This window comes from Lissotriton helveticus, chromosome 2_2 (assembly GCF_964261635.1).
Source record: "Lissotriton helveticus chromosome 2_2, aLisHel1.1, whole genome shotgun sequence".
NCBI lineage: Eukaryota > Metazoa > Chordata > Amphibia > Caudata > Salamandridae > Lissotriton > Lissotriton helveticus.
Window position 1 is genome coordinate 485,730,602 of NC_136060.1, and position 19,329 is coordinate 485,749,930.

A 19,329-nucleotide genomic window follows, 5' to 3' on the forward strand; every position below is an offset into this window, starting at 1 on the left:
GCGCGTGCTCCGACGTCTCGCTCCCACCGTCCTTAGCGTCGCCACGTTAACAGGGTTGTGCTTCGTCACAGCGTCTGTACTGATTGGCGGAGCGAGCCAGGGGCGTGTCGTCTCGTGGCCGCTGAGCCCTAGGGTCCGGGGCGGTTTCCGCTCTCAGTCTGTTTGGAGGGAGCCGCGCAGCCGTCAACATGGTGGGTGCGGGGCTCGCGCAGCAGCATGGCGTCGGCGGCCCGCGCGCTCAGGGCCGTTGGTCGAACAGTCGCAGCTGGCGGGGGTGCTGTGTGGGGCGCGCGCAGCGCGAGGCTGTTCTACGGCTGAGGCCTAGCCCGAGAGCCTGTGGCGCGGCCACGTGTGCGGCGGGGAGCGGCCCCGTCTGCAGGCCCTTCTGGATGGATGAGGCGGGGCCTGGGGGCTCCGGAGAGACTCTTTGGGTGGCGGAGGACGAATGGGGCGCGGTGGAGGGGGTTGGGGGTGCAGGGGCCGGTGTGGAGGTTGAGGGTGAAGGGGCCGGTGTGGTGGAGGGGGTTGGGGTGCAGGGCCCTCTGTTCGTTGGGGTACGGGGTGATGGGGGTGGGGGGCAGTTGACATGTTGGACTCGGGTGTGACTCCGTGCTGTTCATGCGAGGGGGCTGTCGGGACTTCGGTTCGCACGTGAGCGCCCCGTCGGTGGTGGGGGAGGGCGCAGGGCCGCCGTGGACACTAATGCTTGCGGGCGTGCTGTGGTGTTCCTGAGAGTGGACGCTGCGCCCACGCATGCTGTTGCTCGAGGGTATTTTAGGGGGAGGGGGGTTGCTGACACTTTGCTCTGGTGGCTCGCGGCTCCAGGGTGCAACTTTGCTTGTCTTTGCGCAGGGGCCGCTGCCAGTTCCTCCAAAGCAGCGGTCTCCAACCCACTTTGTCAAGTCAAAAAGGCTTTATTTCGATAAAAATTATCATAAAAACTTCATGGTAAAAAATATACACAACCCACTTTGTAACAGGAGCTACTTGTATTCAATGGAAAACGTGCTACTAGTAATAGTGACCGTCCAAGATTGTCAACAGTGATCTCATCGGGGTATGAGGCAGGCTTTCCAGCATTAATGAAGTCAAAAATCTTTCAGAACTTGAAATTACTGTGTATTAAATCTACAGTTGCAATCCCCTGGCACGAAGGTAGAATAAGCAATAAACCTCCCCCACTCGATAGCTTTGAAACGTTTTTAAAAACGCAACACGTTTTGCCAAACATAATCTTATGAGTTCTGAAAATAGACACATTTTCATCTTGTGATCATGCTTTTAAATGTTAGTGTTCGTATAATTCAACCAAGCAAAGGCTTCTATATTAGTAGGCTGGGCTGAACACAGGAGAGCTACTGGTAGCTGGCGATCTACTCGTTGGAGACACCTGCTTATAGTCACGTGCACCCTTGGCCTTGTTCCATGAGCCTCTTAGGATTTGTTTGCATTCTGTCTGGTGTGTAGCGCCTCCTAACCATTCCCTCTGCTTCCAGGTGCTGCTCCACGTGCTGTACGAGCATGCGGCCGGCTACGCGCTCTTCGCCGTGTGCGAGGTGGAGGAGATCAGCATGCTGCTGCCTCAGGTACGTGTCCCCCACCGCCCCCGCCAGCCTTGGACGCCCGTCCCCCCCCCCCCCAGCCGGTGCTGTGATGTGACCTCAAATCTGTCAATCCACTGACGCCTGATGTGAGACTTCAATCTGAGCGCTGGCACTGCTTTCTAGGGGGACGAGGCCTTGTCATGGGCGTGATCCCGACGTCCATAGCAGTGGAGGGCATAGGCCTCATTGTGAGCTTTGCACCGATTTCTTGAGTTATTTTGAATGCATACAACTTCCCAATGCAGTACAGTGCTCTTGACGCAGTCCCCTCGGTGTAACTACTCAGGTTCTATCCCACACATAATCTTTTTGCCACAGACTTTATCCGCATTCAACTTCACCATTTTGTCTGCAGGGGCGAGGTCCTGCAGAGCCATGCTTGTCTAACGAGTCTGCTCAGGTTCTTGGTGGAAATGGGCTAGTGAAACGTCTACTTATTGGATGGTACCCCTTTAAATATTACTTGAAGGCCCTCTGCGTGCGGAACTCCCATGATTATCAGCTGCATTTCCTGTTTTTCTACTCTTAACATCCTTGTAGTTTATGGGCCCAATCAGACATTTTCTAGTTTCCGAAATGCTGCACACTGACTAGTATTGACGCTTTAAAAAAAACGTGCCCCGTGTTTTATCGTAAACTAATATTTTGGCTCGAAACTAGGCCTCTAAAGCACCATAGTCTGTTGTAGTTAGGGTTACCCTCCCTCGACTTTTATTTGCGCAAAATGATGTGATCACATCTCGTCTCATGAAGAAGCACAACCTTCTCACTTATTCGTGTGTAGTTGTAATTACCCTAGGTCCTTACTGGGACTCCACAAGCTCACCTAGCCCCTCAAAGAGCAGTGGTGAACATGCCCGCCCGACTCGTATCTAGAGTCAAAAGATTTGAACACATCACCCCAGCTCTCAACTGCCTCAATTGGCTCCTCGTGGAAGGGAGATGTATACACACAAAACCCTTCACTCTCCTGAGCCCAACTACTTAAATAACAAACTGAGAGCAGGTCAATCCAGATAACTAGAGGATTTGGAACGCTCTCCCTGGGTCCTCAGATGCAACCCCGTCTCCTGTTTCAAAAGGGGCCTGACACTCCATCTCCGCAACAAATAGATTCATGGCCAACTAACCTAGTCCTCCTTATCAAGTTGTCTCCTCCCCATCTGGACATTCAAGAATAGTGGTGACGGCTAAGTCTGTCACCCTTCTCTCCAGTGCATATTTATCTACCATGCTGCATTCTTGTTCTGCTTCCTACTATGTAATGTAATATCCTTCTGTTTACTGTGTGTTTGTAAAGCGCTCTGATACCTACGGGTCAAGCTACCGATATATGAAACTTTAAAATAGTATATTTCGACAACTAGATTGCATACAAGTTTACTGTTGTGGGCGTACTGTTAGAGTACGGGTGTACGCTCTATGCTCATTTTGCATCTTTTGTTTCCAGGTGGAGGAGAGCGTGCTGAACATCGGGAGGTTTAACAACATTGTCAGATTAGCGGGGTTTTCCCCATTTAAATCCGCCCAAAGTGCTCTAGAGAATATAAATGCCATCTCTGAAGGTGAGTTCAACTTGTTCCTCGTATAAAATATAGAAACGGATGAAAAGCATGTAGTCTTTTGTTAACTAAATATTTATAGCCCGAACATTCGTGTTTGCTGTGCGGATTCTAAAGGACGTGACAAGTGCGACCTTTTTGCTTGTTGGTATTCGGGGCTCCCGGGTAGCGTCTGACGTGCCATGATGTTAAAATTAATCTGTCAATCCACTGACCGATGTGATGTCAAACTCTGGACTGAGCACACAGACTTCTAAAGCACTCTGAATAGTGAATAACTCGTGCGTGCATTGTTCAGTGCATTCACTTCTTGACCCTCTTCTCAACAGGAATACTTCACGAGGACTTGAAGCTGCTTCTAGAGACAAACATGCCCGCGAAAAAGAAAAAGGCTTTGCTGGGAGTGGGAGATGCCAAAATTGGGGCTGCCATACAGGAAGAATTGGGATACCCATGCCAGACTGGTGGCGTAGTGTCTGAGCTCCTTAGAGGTGAGTGTCTGAGGTGGGCAGATGACCATAGAGGGTGGGGAGTGACGTCTACTGTAATGCACCCATATCACACTGGAAACCGGGAGCACTAACCGCACCCTACTCCGTGCTCTCGTGTCCTGGTTCATTCTTTAGGGATAAACACCTGTAACTGAGAACACGTGGGAGGAGCTTAACGCCCCGCTCCTGTTTGTCCTCACACATCTGGTGGCAGGTTCGCGGTATAACTGCCTGTTCTAATGGCCTGTTTATCGGCCTGCCTACGTGCCCCCCTCGTTCACCTTTTTAGTTTTATTGTTCAGCTGCTGGCTCAGCCAGCGTGTGCCGGGAGGGCTGGGACCATGGCAGATAGATGTGCACTGCTCACTGCATGTCTTTTCGTCCGGCAGTCAAACTGACAAACCAGCCACCAGAGTTTAATCTTTATAGATTTAATCTATAATGCAATACATCAGACGGCTCCTAGACCCAAACAAATGTGATTGTATGTCCTCTTACACCACCAGGTGTCAGTCACGCTTCATCATAGTGGGGTACCCCTTGGTATTAAAACTAGTGTGGAGTAGAGTGGACAAGTAACCCCATCGCCACTCAGTTTGTTTCTACCGGCTTGCTCGAGTCCATTATATTTGTCAGGACAAAAAACTATCTTCTTGTGGCATATAAACATTGTATATGCCACTGTTTTGGTGGTATGACCTTTGGCCACCTTAAATTCTCGGGTCCCGATGTACCGGAAAACAGTCCGATTATACGGCATATCTTTTTTTTGTGGGGGGGGGTTACTCTTCGTGGTGAGGACATACAATCACTCACACTTATGTCTAGAAGCAGGCTGTCACGTGAGCATATTGCCTAATGTGTTATATTAAAAATCTAAGTCACTAGTGTGACACGGCATACAATGACGAGTCTGAGACCTCTCCCTCGGCGGCCTTTACAAAGGTAGCGTTTTAAGTGCTCAGTGTGCCTTGTGTTGTCTTGTTTGTCTCAGCTCTTTGACAGGATAGGGCTTGACCTAATGTGTGTTGTCGTTTCTAGGGATCCGCCTGCACTTCCATTCCCTCGTCAAGGGGTTGACGGCGCAGTCCGCTTCCAAGGCTCAGCTGGGCCTTGGCCACAGCTACTCCAGGGCCAAGGTGAAGTTTAATGTTAACCGGGTGGATAACATGATCATCCAGTCCATCAGCCTGCTGGACCAGCTCGACAAGGACATCAACACCTTCTCCATGCGGGTCAGGTGGGTACCAAGACCTGTCCTGGGGTCCCTTCTCCCTCCCAGTGCTTACCACAGCAGCGCTCTCCCTGTGCTGACTGTATAGAAAGTGGAGGAAAAGCAACATCCCCGTGTATACACCACAGCCTGGTAAATGGAGACCACGGCTGTATTGTTATCGGGGAGACACTTGGCAGAGCTGGCACGTGTTGGGTGCGCACGAATACCCGAGCAAGGAAGCGGGGGGAGGGGGATCTGGGTTTAGAAATGTGTGAAATGCAAATGTCATCGCTCCCTCCTGAGCCAGGCTGGGTTGGGAGGCTTTTAGTGCGTTCTCTGGTTAGGAATGTGTATTCTCATGGGTCACAGGTTTCAATCCAGGTGGGTCCACTCAGATTTTCATCCGATGCCGATGTTGATTTTTAAAATGAGCATCATTGAGTTGGGAAACAAATCTGTTCAGGGTGAATGTGTGCATTTCACATACATGTTACGGTGTCTGCCAGGCTGCATCTTTGCGTGTTTAGCTGGCCACCGCAAGGGTCCTCTTTTGTCCATAGCGTCTACTCTTCACCTCAACTGCCCCGTTTCCTCTTCCGCAGAGAATGGTACGGCTACCACTTCCCGGAGCTGATCCGGATCGTCTCTGATAACTACACGTACTGCCGCATGGCCAAGTTCATCGGGAACCGCAAGGAGCTGAGCGAGGAGCAGCTGGAGGGCATGGAGGAGATCGTGATGGACAGTGCCAAGGCGCAGGAGGTGCTGGAGGCCTCGCGCTCCTCCATGGGTGAGTCCTATGGCGAGCCGTTCAAGCCGGCACTTTTAATTTATGCAAAAGTGGTGGGCTTGTTATCATCCCTAGCGACAGTACTAACTCGGGGGGGGGGGGGGCGCATCTCTGAGCCGTAGCGAAAGGTTCTCGGGTACAATAAACACACTGGAGTTAAACCTGCACAGTTTTAGGAGTTTTTGGTTCGGTTTCTTGCTGGGGGTGGTTGGGTCTCCAGAACAGCAGTGTTCCCGGAGCGTCAGACCACTGACTCCAAAGGATGGCGCTAGATCAGCTCCACTCGCGCTGAGACTGCGTGAAACATGCTGGGTTGCTCTTAGCTCAGTTGGTGCACACTAGCAATGGTCATGCAGGGTTTTTAGGTCTCGCTACACGAAAGCAAAGCTTTTGCTGTCTATGCGAGACAACTTATGTAGTTACTTTTGGGGGAATGTGGACAGCAGACTGTCACAAGCTTTTTCTGGCCGAGATTGTACCTCGTGGGCGCCCAGCAAGGCTCCGCCCACATGGTTACCAGAGCTGCTGGTTGAACGCCGCCTCGCCCATGCGGGCAGCCGGTTCTCTGGTAGTATCCCGCACGGACAGGTAATGGAGACCTGCAACGGTCCCTTGGGCGTCCCTACGATCCCCCCCCCCCCCCCCCCCCCCCGCGCTCACATGTCCCGGGAGCTTTCTAGTAACACCTGCCGGCAGCGCGGTCTCTCACCCTCCTGCACAGCTCGGGGACAAAGAGGCAGCCTCTCACCTGCTCCTAATCGTACTTCTCGTCATCGGCGCTGACAGACAAGGCCATCGCCCGGCGGAGCCTCCTTCCTGGAGAGGCGGCAGGCCCCTCCCACCGCCTCATGAATAACATGCACCCGCGTGTACCAGGAAGAGGTTGAGCTCGGCTCTTAACCAATGGCAGCCGGCCCAGCTCGCCGCGGCTCCACGCAAAGGCCTGCGATGACACGGGGCGCGTGCGGCGCTGTTTACACCGGGGGCTCCACATGGAGCGGAAACGGAATGCACAGCACGCTTGTGCCAGCTGTCACACCTCTCCCTCCATGCGGAAACCTTTTATACACACACATCGAGTTCATTGTTATATGTGGTGCCGGTCCCACGCACCGTGTTGAGGGCGAATTTCTCTTTGCGAACTCCCCCCCCCCCCCCCCCCCCCTCTAGATATGATATTCCGCCCCTGGGGGGCGAGTAGGCTCGTATGGATTCATAAAGCATTTCCAAGGCGTTTAACCGGGGTAAGCACTCGTAGCTGCACCTTTGTACAACGCATTTCATGACTGGGACGGCGCGAGCGCTCTGTGGTGCATGTTCCTAGCAGGAAGCGCGAGCGCTGTGTGCAGGAGCCAAGTTGAGTTCACGTAGGGTGCATTTCATTCGAGTGCGCATGGAGGTTCCTGGCATGAATACTGATCCGAGCCCTGCCAAGCGTTTCCTATTCTTTCCATTCCGTGGCTTTCTGCTTCCACTACACCTGACAAACGGCGCTTCCTTTTTTCTTTTTATTCAGGCATATATTTAATTATGGAGTCTCATAGAGCTTTCTACCACTCCGGGTTGTGTAATTATTGCCTTCTAGTCTCCATCGAGCGTGATCTTTTTCCGGCGCACTCAAAAATCTTTATTTCCGACACACTCTCGTGGTATGCCACTGTCGGTTTCTTTCCACAATTCTTTTCTCACTCTTATACTTTCAGGTCGAGTATACAGTCGTCGCACATGCGCTGCGAATCACACTGTATTCAGTATAAGTTTGGCCACGCCCACCACTATTAATTTGTTCCTTCCTATGCCTTTCCAAATGCTTTTTTTGGTGTGGTGAAGGGTGTCATATGTCCCTCCTTTGGGCGTGTTTGTCACGCCCATAGCAACAGACCCTCTTACTTGGGTCATTTCACCTCTGGCTAGGTCAGACTTTCCATAGTAAAGTCATTTATAGTTTTCTTAAGTTTGGCGCCATTCAACAAAACTCCACCAAAACGTTTTTTAAAAACTTTAAGTTCCTCACTTTGGGTTATTGTTGGCAAGTTTCGTGCTGAACTGTTAAGTAGTGGCAAAAAAATACACTGAACATAATCTTCACAAAAGTTATTTACAAAAGTTTAAGCTATTGCCATTATAAATTACAATAACTTTTATTTAAGTATTAATTATTAAAAAAAAATGAAAAGCCATTATTTGTAAGTCACGTAAATACTACACATATTGCATTATAAATGCTATAGGTGTCACATTTGCAAAAGTTGTAACTATTGGCATTGTAAATGACAAAGCTATTACTTTAGCTATTTTCAAAACCAACACATAAATAAAAAAATTGTCATTTCCAATACCAATAGCTCAAACTTTCCTAATGCGAGACCTATTGCATTGCAAATGCTTGTTAGTTATTTGTGAGGGTGCTTGTGAAGACCACCGTTGCATGCTTGCGTTTCTTGACATCAGACAAACGCTCATCTGTTTTAGAAAACTGCCCTCACTCACATACCGAAGTACTATGTGACATGCTTCATCGGGTCTGCTTAAAAAATGCCCTGGTGTAGCCACACACAGGGCGGAGCATAAGGGAGGGGGTAAAAATAATTTAACAAGACACAACACGAAACACACGTAACATAGTGATATATCAGTGCATATCACCCTGTGATTAAGACTGGTGCAACGACAAAGGTGCAGTTGATGAACGTGATTTGAAAATGGTTTGAGGATACCAAACCAACCTCTATTACTAGGTTCCACAACCAGGGTTAAAAGAAAATAGGATGGGTAGTGTTCTTGAAGAGAAATTTAGGGTTCTCAAAACACCCCTCCTGGTACTGCTTGTGCCAACATGTTTTGACCAACTTACTCTGCCTCGAGAGGTCACCCCGGTCTTCAGGGCGAATGTCGTTCCCAGTAACACTTATGGCTCAACCGTACTTGGGTCAAAATCCCACGATAAAGCCAGTCTTAAAAGATCCTGGCTCCATTCGTCACATGTGAAGAAAGTTCCCAATACAATAGGAAACAAACACGTTTATATAGTATACAAACTTGAAATGATGTCCGGCAGGAAGGCCTCCCAGGAACACAACTGTTACGTAGGACTGGCCTCTCTCCAATGCCTACTTCCGGATCACCGCGCAGGCAGGTATGTGAGTGAGGGCAGTTTTCTATAATTTTTTTCTGTCTGTTATATGTGCTTTTCGTTCTCTTCACCCCTTTTTGTGTGTTTACGTATCTTTGGGGGTTCGGGGTGGTTGAATTGTATATAGTAGACCCTCGCCCCTTTTTGTGGAAAGTGCGTTTCTTGACAATTTCCTGCTGTGCCCTCCACAGGGATGGACATCTCCCCCATCGATCTGATCAACATCGAGAGCTTCTCTGCACGCGTGATCTCCCTGTCGGAGTACCGGAAGGAGCTGCAGGAGTACCTGCGCTCCAAGATGAGCCAGGTGGCGCCCAGCCTGTCGTCCTTGATCGGGGAAGTGGTAAGTGTTTGTCGTGAGTGGCGCGTTATTGGTGCCATGGACATGATGATCACGTGAATCTGTCAATCCTCTGAACTACTGAGTGACAACCCTCACTGCTGATCTGTGCACCGTTGCCCTCCTAGGCCAAATTAGTCCATCCAATATTTATATCGCGCATGAAGGTACCAGTGAAGCTGGAGAGGTTGTCTGCTGTGTGGAAAGATCATTCACCCGCCCGGCCTTTGCTAGGAGGGCAGTGCAGAGGGGGGGTTTGTTTTATGCCGTAGCGGCGGCTAGGTGTGAGAAGGAGCATCCTCTGCTGTCGGTTCAGCGGATCCTTGGTGTCCGGTTGGTGGAAGGTCAGGAATTAGTCTTATGTATCCTGCTCCTTTGTGCAGGGCCTTGTAGGCGTGGGTCAGCATCTTGAACTGGAGTCTGTAGTTTATTGAAATGGGGTGTGATGTGAGGGGTCTAGTCTGAAGTCTCTTCAGGAGACAGATTCGGGTGGTGCGTAGGTCCCCTACTGCGAGTGGTGGTTGAAGGCTGTTAATGAGCAGCAGGCCAGGCGCCACTGAGGGTCGGGGTGGCGAGTAGTTTACAGTCCTGGTGAGCTGCTCATGTGTTCGGTAAGTATTCCTGCATTCCTCCCGAGTGCTGCAGCCCGATGGGGTACCTTTAGTCGTCTGGGCACTGGAGCGTTTGAGTGCATTTTGCTCACCTCCTTGCTTTGTTTTTGTCTTTCAGGTTGGTGCTCGTCTCATATCCCACGCAGGCAGCTTAACGAACCTGGCCAAGTACCCGGCGTCGACCGTCCAGATTCTGGGGGCGGAGAAGGCCCTCTTCAGGTACATCTGCAGTGTGGTCACGGTGATGGCAGGCTCCTGGGCGCTGGCCTTGACACGCTGGCGGGACGCGTCCAGAACGTGTTGGCTGCGTGGGTGATACGGCCGGCCCCAGACTCTGAGCGACCACTGCGCTTTCCTTTCCGTCTATCACCTGAAGGGCCTTTGGTGGCCGCGCCCCGTGAGCACAGCAGGTTAGACAAATGATGCATGGGTTGTCTTTCAGCAGGGATGTGTGGTATTCCCAGCCTCGGGTGGGCTCTGGAGACCCTGAGGGTTGGACTAGGATGTAATGTCTCGCTGATGGCTCGTTCTCTGGCTCAAGGCCCCCGTGGGATGACTTTTCTGATAGATTGTTTCACTGTGGGGGCTCCTCTTTAATTATAGAGTATGTCTTCCTGGTAAGCATGGGGAGGTGGGCGGGACTCTCTGTTCTGACTCCCCTCTTCTATTTCAGGGCTCTGAAGACTAGGGGGAACACCCCCAAATACGGTTTGATCTTCCACTCCACCTTCATCGGTCGAGCTGCAGCCAAGAACAAGGGCCGGATCTCTCGGTACTTGGCCAACAAGTGCTCGATCGCGTCGCGGATAGACTGCTTCTCAGGTGATTTATTTTATTTTGAGGGTTTTATATAGTGCGTACGCAGGCTATCCCACCTCCTGGTCTGTCTGTTCTGTCGTGTCTGGTGATGTCATAGTTAGGGGGTTAACAAAATGTGCATGATGGGAGTGGAAGTATCATGTAACCAAGTTTCAGTTGGGATCGGAATGTCTAGTTCGTTGGTGAGTAAGTCTATCTCCGCTGCATGTCTAGATGCAGATCTGCAGTTAAGGAGAGGACCAGGAGAATACACTTTAGTCCCGTCTTGATTGTTACTCTGTTGGGTTCGCTTGTGAGGGGAATTCTAGTGAGGTTATTAACAATGCCTCTGGATATGTGTCTGGAGGCTGTGTTAAGGATATATTGAATTTGTTATTCTGTGAGAACGATAGCAGGATCCCCCCAGTGTTCAGTGGAGGGGGAGGAAGCTCGTATGAACTAAGGGGGGCATCTACTTCTATGATGGAGCGAGGGCTTATCCTGTTGGGGCAGGATGAGGCATTAGGGTGCAGCACTGTACTCCGAGGAGACCCCTAAACCTGGGAACTTGCAGGTAGATGTCTGATGTGACTAGAGTTCTTGGATTGAGGGAAAATATCTGTGTTCCTGTTTATTGCGAGGGTTTGGGTTGTTGTAAGATCAGATCGTATAGGGTTCGGATGTCAGATTTGATTTGCTGTACGGCTGATGTGGTACAGTTTGGGGTCAGGCACGAGATTCCAAATTGAAGATGTGCTGAGGAAATAGAGTGAGTACTAGTGTATTTGGGATCGATTGAGGGGGTAATCTTGGTCGGGGATAAAACAAGGTGCTCTATCTGAGAGTATGTCGATGGAGGGGGGGGACCGAGAAGGTCATGGTCATGACCTGAACAATTACCGCCCTATCACCAATATCCCCACCCTGGCCAAACTGCTGGAAAAATGTGTGCAACTCCAACTAACAAAACACATTGACCGATTCGAACTCCTCGACCCTCATCAATCAGGCTTCCGAGCGAAACACAGCACGGAAACGGCCATGACACACATAATTGACGCCCTCCAAATCCTTGATCGCAACGCCTCCTGTCTCCTCATCCTCCTGGACCTCTCCTCAGCATTTGACACGGTCAAACATGAGAACCTATTGGAGCTCCTAAATACCAGAATGGGCTTATTCAGGGACTGTGCTCAAATGGTTCACTTCCTTCCTACACAACCGGTCTCAGAAGTTCAAGATCAACAATGTGCTGTCCTCACCTGTGCCAGTAGATTTAGGCGTCCCACAAGTATCTTCCCTCTCACCCACGCTGTTCAACCTCATCATGGAACCACTTGCTTCCTTGCTCCAAGCATCCAATGTATACTTCCATATGTATGCCGATGACACTCAACTTTACTTAAAGGTACAATCCCCGGAAGATATCCAACTTCTGAACTACACACTCGGAAACACCCAATCGTGGTTGGCCGACAATCACCTCAAACTAAATGCGCTGAAAACTGAGTTCCTACTGATATCCCCCCCTGCGAAAACTACCACCACCCAAATCTGGCTCAATCACCTAACAGCATTCAATGTCCAACCCACCATCGTGGACTCTGCGAAATCCTTAGGCATCACACTTGACGCAAAGCTCAATATGCAACAGCACATTAGCAAAGCAACGAAAGGAGCTAACTTTCAAATCAACACTTTGAGGAAACTCAAACCCTTCCTCCCAGCCAAGGACTTCCAAACTGCTGTACAAGCCCTAGTCATCCCCCGCATAGACTACGGAATTGTGGCCCTCAGCGGACTCCCTCTAACAACCGCACCCCTAAGAGCCTCCTTGAATGCTGCCGCGAGACTCCTTACTGGCTCAAGGAAACACTCTCATATAACTCCTGACTTGAAATCCCTGAAATGGCTGCCCTTTGAAGCCAGAATGCAGCTGAAAATTGCCGTTATGACACACGCGGCCATACACCTCAAGGCACCCAACTAACTCACTCAAAAGTTGTCTATATCCGGAGGCTCGAGATCCAATAGAAGTGCAAAAAGTCTGCTCCTGAAACCTCGCAGATTCTGTAAGGAAAAAACTTACAAACGCTCCTTCTCAGGGATGGCACCCAGGATCTGGAATGCACTCCCTCCGGAAACGAGGCTTATCTCCTCCACTGCACTCTTCAAGAAAGAAGTGAAAGCCATCCTTATGGCCAAGTTCACCTGAACCGTACTGTTGTAGTTCAGAGACTTTGCATCGATTTTGTAACATTGATTATTTGATGGTCCAATAACTTTATACTCGTGCATGACTGTGATCCTATTATGCTACTCGCCTACCACCCATTACTATACGGTGCACATCAGTTTGCTGAATCTCCCCCTGATGCCCCTACCCCTTGTTCTCTGGATCTCTAAGTAAGTTATATAGATATCCTTTTAGCCTGAGCCCTCCTGATTCCTTCTGCAGCTGGATCAAAGACTCTGCACCATTTTATATTATTGTCTATTTTATGTGTTTATTGGTACCTGCTGATCTACATTGTAGCTGGATCAAAGACTGCCCCGCCTTATATTGTTATATATTTATAACAGCACATGATTGCTATTCTAGCATGCTAGCGTTTACTATACTGTACCCAATTATTATGTTTATTCACCCTCCTGTTGCCCACTCCCGATGCCCCCTGTGAAGCGCACTGATATCTGTAAAGATCTTGTTCGCGCTATATAAAACTTTGAATAAATAAATGGTTGGGGGGGGGGGGGATCTGAGCGCCTGCAGAGTCAGGATCAGTGGAAGGCAAAGGTCGAGTTGCTGGACAAATGGGAGGAGGTAAGGATAGTGGTGGGGGGGAGCAGTAGTTTTAGGTTGAGGTGGCAGACGGTAAAGTCGAGATCAGTAGGGGTAAAGGTGGTGTTGGCCAGATGGAGAGGGGAAAAGGGACGGGTAAGACTGGAACAGGGGGGTAGAGGTGGAGTTAGTGGGCTGAAGTGCTGTGAGAAACGGTGAGGTGGGGGAGAATGAGTAGTAGGGTGAGGTGCCTGAGAGACGGTTAAGCCATACTTGGAGGGGGTGTAGTTGGGCTGAGGGGAGGCGAGACACAGCGCGCCACGGCTTGTGCAATGATGGAACTATTTTTCGTCAACAGAATTTCACCAAAAGTGAATGTTGATTAAAATTATCTGAGCGAAGCCGTTGATTTGGGGGGGCGTTTTAAAAGTAGCGGGGGACCCTCCGTATTTGCAGAGACCATTGATAGGGGTCTGTCCCTGGTTTCACCAGTAGAAGTGGGCAGGTTCGTAATGGCAAGGCTCAGCCTGTAGTAGGGGGGAGGGTCTGTCCCAGGTTCCAGCAGTAGTAGCAGGGCAGGGCCAGTATTGCTAAGGTTCTGTCCCTTGCTGTAGCAACAGTGAGGGTTAGTAGCAGAGGTTGTGCAGGGGTCGTATTGAACGAAAGTTGATAAAGTTGATGTGCATGTATTAACCCCACTGAAAGAATTACGAGACGTTAAGAACTAGTTTCCGGGTTTGCCACACTGTAGACCATGGTGGTGCAGTTCCACGCAGAGTGGACAGGCTATCCGAGGATGCTGTTGGGTTGTCATGCTGCACATTGATGCCGTGTCACTGTCATTGATTATCATGCTCCATTTTGATGCGGGGTGCAGCTCTGACTTGTCCCTCTCCTCCACGCAGAGTTCCCCACCAGTGTCTACGGAGACAAGCTGCGGGAGCAGGTGGAGGAGCGCCTGTCCTTCTACGAGACCGGGGAGGCCCCGCGCAAGAACGTGGACGTCATGAAGGAGGCCCTGGCGGAGGTGAGCATGGGTGGGGCCGGGGTGGGGGGTCCTCTGCGTGCTGCACGCGCCTGCTGGAAGTGATGTGAGCTTTACTCCTGACTCACAGCTGGAGGCAAACTGATTTAATGAGACTGATCCCGGCAGTGCCGTCCACGCACGGCGCACTGCACGCCCTCACGGCAGACTCTTAACCACTCTCCTTGTCCCCCTCACCAGGCCACCGAGGTGACCGCAGCGCTCAAGAAGAAACATGAAAAGAGGGAGAAGAAACGAAAGAGGCGCGAGCAGAAGAGGCTGGAGGCGCTGGCGGCCGCCGCAGGGGAGGCCGAGGACGACGAGGAGCCGGTTTCCAAGAAGGCCAGAGTTGAGGAGGAGGAGGAGGTATGTGGCAGGAGTTAAATACTTTGCTTTTGATCGCTGGTTGGTGGCAGTGGTCGGTGTTCCTTAGCTGGCACCCCTGTTCAAATGTCTGCATTGCACGGTTCCGGAGTACAGCTCTAAAGGAGGCACCAACTGTAGCTTAGCTGGTTCAACCCTGGAATTTATGACCGCTCCCACAGTCTTAGGGTCGATGGGAGCGTTGTGTACTAGGCTCGCTTCTGTGCACGCCCTTACCCGCGAGGCAGCTGTCCCCATCCTGGCTTCATGTACTCTAGACCCATTCCAACTGTGGTTCTAGGACTAGGACTGCTGGCAGGATCATTGCAGCACTTTAACACTTCACCTGCACTGCACACCAGCTCCCTGCTCCACCAGACTTCATGCCCCCCACCCCCGATTTCTAGTTGTTTCCAACCTGCTAATAAGATGCAAACTGCAGTATAGATAAGTAGCACTTGGCATGCTTGCCAAAATTACCTTCCATACTTTTGGGAAATGAGACCTTAGTTGAGGCCTGCACAAAGAATGTGTCTACATTTGTCCTTCACTTGGAAAGAAACGCCCAATTGTAGCGCCTGACTCTTGGATTGTAGCCTTGCAGAGCACTCGAGGCTTACTGAAAGGAGGCGGTGTGGCCTAATCGCCATTTACAACCACGCAGAAATAACCCTCAATTGATTGCCCAGTCTGTACTTTTCTTTATAAAAGAGTAAATTTATTACACGCACACTACTCAATGCAAAGTGTCAATTTACAAATACATAAGCTGATAAATTCTTGACATTTTGTAAACATTCCCACCCCTCCCGCAGGAAGGGGTCTGGGGGGGTGGTTTCTAGTACTGCCACACACGTATGATCATCTTGCCCCCAAATGCAACGGGTAGACCATAATCCGGAGTGGGGGCCCTTCCCACTGCCACCACCCTAGCGGCTGCCCATTCTGTTTTTTCAACCAGCATTTCTAATGGATCACCTGCCATAGTGACGCATAACCCTGATTGAGAGCACCTATTACTGGTCATACACTATATGCCCTTAAATCATTGTGGCTGGCAGTCTAGCTGTTCAACGAATGCAGCAGCAAGAACACATGTCGAAGCATACCTTGGAACGAGGGCTACTCCTCATATCTGGTAACATGTATAATTCAATTCACTCCCTAGAAGACATCACATTAATGACATGGCTATGCAATTACAACCAGGCACCCTGGCAAGGATGATGGCAACATATTTCCAGTTTACTTATTACATTCCATGTGACCTCCAGTCCCTGAAAGGAACAAGCTTCCATAAGTGCACCTCTTGTGTAATTGCACCTGTCCAGTCCGAGAGGATGTCTACACTAAGACAATCCATATTCAGCCCCTCACACCTCGGTGTAGTCTAAACATCACCAAACAGTAAAGCACTTACATGTGTCTCCTCATATTATAAGGCCTATTCCATGTCACCACCCAACCTGCATAGTCCCTATCTGTACCCAGCTCCTGGGCTGCACACGACCAGCATCTCCCCTGCACAGCCCTTACACGGGTGCACACGTGTCACATGTAAACATTCCTGTGCCCCTTACCTTGGCTGCATCACAGCGGCCTACTCAAGGCACACGCTGAGGGAACGCACATGCAGTCCATTTTATGAGTTTACTGTGGGAATCACCGCATATGAGGCTCTCTCACAGTAAACGCTCAAATTTGGGTGTTCCAAAAGCAAAAACTCCAGGTGGCTCAGATGGTGAAACCCATCTCACATACGTATCGGGCGATGACCACAAAGGTGGACGCAGCTTTAGTTTAACCACTCCTTTCCCTGTGGCTGAAGGCCTCCTTAAGTCTGTGAAATTCATCCACAAGTCATGGATAGAAATAAAATATAAATGTGTCAGGAAAGCGACCAGCCTGCTTTTCAGACTGTTAATCCTACTTAAATTTATATCCAGCTTCGGTCCAGGTCAGATTTTCAGCTGATCTACACTAGAACAATTCAACTTTAGATCTAAACGGACCGGTTGAATGCCCCAAACCTGCAGTATTAGGCTAGCAAACTATCGTCTAGAGCTGTTCCAAAGCAAAGGGCGCACTGTTCGGGCTGCAGAGGCGTGCGCCACACGAGCCCTAGTTCCGTATTTCAGTGTTCGTGTCAATTCTATTTTTCTGATCATCTCTTTTCACCTTTCAGGATGCCGAAGTGACTGTAATAAAGAAAAAAAAGAAGAAAAAGAAGCAGGTAGAGGAGCACGAAGAGGTGGAGTTAGAAGAAAATGGGGTTGAGGAGGAAGTGGAGGAAACGCCGTCCAAGAAAAAGAAGAAATCTGTCCCAGAAGATACGCCCAAAAGTGACAAAAAGAAAAAAAAGAAGAAATCTCGAGAGACTGATTAAATGGCAGTACCCCAGTGACTGACCCTGTAGCGGCAGCAGTGCCAGGCATTGCATCTCAGAACTGAAGGCTGCCCAGTGCCCACAGTGGAGTAACTGTGGCTCAGGCCTGAATGTACATGGAAGCTTGTGCTGTCCCAGCCCATGGTCTGCCCTTTCAAGGTGCCTGTGGCGCCGCTGTGGCTTTGATGTGCCTACTCTGGACTTGTACATACGCTTATTCTCAAATAAACGAGGTTTTATTTCCTAACTTTGCTGCTGCTTGCATGGTTAATGGTGGAGCATTGGCACTCAACTTGAGAAAAGGTGCCACGCTGCTGATCTTCAAAGATTGACACATGTATGAAATCCATTGTCCCTGCAGTTCTACCTGGGGTGGTGCAACGCTAGGGAAGTTGGTTCAAGTCTACATTATTGCTCTGATTTCCCTTACTTTTTGACAGTCGAGTCCGTACCCTTTGCCCTCAGTGGTGTGTAAGCCCTTATCTAAAAAGATTCATGGTAGTTGAAGTACTTCTGCATCCTTTCAGCCACTCTGATGGGCTTCAGACGCTACTGCTTGCTTTTACAGGAGGGGTAGAGAGCTTTGCACATATCACCTTCACCTGCTCGCAGGACAAACCCAGTGTATTTGTTCTTCACATATGTTTACTTATATGTATTTTGTACTTAAGTTTGGCTCGTGGAAAGTTGGTATGTATTCAACCACTCCGTCCAGCAGTGCTGCTGGGGTAGCATGGTTGCGCTTCATATGGAACCTTGCGTATGGACAGTAACCCTTACTAGAAGAGAGTAACATTACCTCCGTCTTCCTGAATGCATTCCTTCTGCAGGAGATACTTTCTTTCTGGCACAACCCATTTTCTAGCTGAAACACAAGTCCGCCTCCCCCACGCCCCAAAGACAGCCCCAGTAACCCAGGGGCCACCACAAAAAGGAGGAACTAGCAGAGCGCGAAGTAAAAAAAATATATATATTATATAATTTCTTCTTGGGTAGATTCTAGCCAAACTCCTTTGCTGCTTAGGCAGACCCCCCAGGATATAGCGGCATGGATTCGCAAATTTAGCGGCACAAAAATGGAAATTTTGCGGCACAAATATGGAAATTTTGCAGCATTTTATTTGGCCATTTTTCCTACAACAAACCTATCTTAGCTTCATGTTAACCCCTTCGCTGCTAGGCCTTATCTCCTCCTGTGCTAAGGATTTTTTTGGCGTTTTGGGGTAGTGCGCGCTTAGGCCCTTGTAACTTTTTGACCACATAAGGTATCCACGCCAAATTTGCGTCCTTTTCTTCCAACATCATGTGGAGGATTCCCTCGGAGGGGTCCTAGAAATTAACCAGAATATAGTGATATTTTAGTTTTTTTCAGAAAAACGGGCTGCAAATAAAAGCCTCTGGGTTTTTCCCTGAAAATGTTATCAAAAGGTTTGTGGGGCTGAAATCTCCATTTTCTCAGCTTTTAGGGAATGACAGTCTTGTCAGAGAACCGACATTTTTCACAGTTTTGGCATTTTTCTGGGACATGACCTATTTTTGCTATTTTTAGAGCTTTCCACCTCCTTCCAGTTAATGGTAGAAATGAGTTTGAAAGCAATAATGGATCCTGGAAAGCTGTACATTTTCGAAAAGTAGACAAAATTCTGAATTCAGAAAGGGGTCATTTGTCTAAATCCATGAAGGTTTCTTTATAGAAACTAACAGTTAATTGGAATAATTGAAAATTTGTTGAAAAAAACAGCCTTTTGTCTCAATGTTTTCACTTGTAACTTTTTCTAATTTTGTCAGCTCTTGGAAAGCAATATACCGTTACATCCGTTAGACCTTCCTGGTTGTGGGGATATATAGGACTTGTAGTTTCACCAAGAACCCGACAAACCCAGATCCAAAAACTGAGCAGCAACTTGCAATGGTATTTTTTCATTTACTGGGTATAGAGCACTTTGTCTTGGAAAATGTATACATGGAAAAATATGTATGAAAGACACCTATGTATTTCTGAATTGGGTACAAATTATAGAGTTCAGAAACAGTATATAATTGCACATTTTCAAAATTGGGAATACTCATACTAGCATGAGAATTATTGGTCATTTTTCAAAAAAAATTCTTTTTTTACAGTCCCTTTCATTGAAAGGGAGAAATGAATGAGAGCTCAATTGGTAACAGTTGATTTACAAATCTGATTTACCCCAAGTCTCCCGAAAAAAATGGTACCTCACTTGCGTT

The 19,329-nt window shown here is 49.1% G+C and overlaps 1 protein-coding gene and 3 non-coding genes across 4 annotated transcripts; all 4 read left to right on the forward strand.

The window, feature by feature from the left end:
- Window positions 1-103: 103 nt before the first annotated feature.
- Window positions 104-17,347, forward strand: NOP56 (NOP56 ribonucleoprotein). Its single transcript, XM_078678738.1, has 12 exons — window positions 104-191; window positions 1,497-1,586; window positions 3,055-3,169; window positions 3,496-3,657; window positions 4,699-4,897; window positions 5,476-5,663; window positions 8,988-9,139; window positions 9,866-9,966; window positions 10,421-10,569; window positions 14,233-14,354; window positions 14,553-14,717; window positions 16,900-17,347. The coding sequence occupies exons 1-12, from the start codon at window positions 189-191 to the stop codon at window positions 17,098-17,100; spliced, it is 1,647 nt and encodes a 548-aa protein (XP_078534864.1). The 5' UTR covers window positions 104-188; the 3' UTR covers window positions 17,101-17,347.
- LOC144822008 (small nucleolar RNA SNORA51) lies at window positions 4,930-5,065 on the forward strand. The gene has a single exon (XR_013608520.1). It is a non-coding gene; the product is annotated as a small nucleolar RNA SNORA51 (small nucleolar RNA).
- On the forward strand, window positions 13,655-13,727 carry LOC144822007 (small nucleolar RNA SNORD56). The gene has a single exon (XR_013608519.1). It is a non-coding gene; the product is annotated as a small nucleolar RNA SNORD56 (small nucleolar RNA).
- On the forward strand, window positions 14,409-14,474 carry LOC144822006 (small nucleolar RNA SNORD57). The gene has a single exon (XR_013608518.1). It is a non-coding gene; the product is annotated as a small nucleolar RNA SNORD57 (small nucleolar RNA).
- Window positions 17,348-19,329: the final 1,982 nt, after the last annotated feature.

Excerpts from the sequence above, each read along its gene's own strand:
- NOP56 (XM_078678738.1), top strand. Across the intron at positions 9,140-9,865 it reads CGTCCTTGATCGGGGAAGTG|GTTGGTGCTCGTCTCATATC; the intron begins GTAAGTGTTTGT and ends TTTGTCTTTCAG. Across the intron at positions 14,355-14,552 it reads TGAAGGAGGCCCTGGCGGAG|GCCACCGAGGTGACCGCAGC; the intron begins GTGAGCATGGGT and ends CCCCCTCACCAG.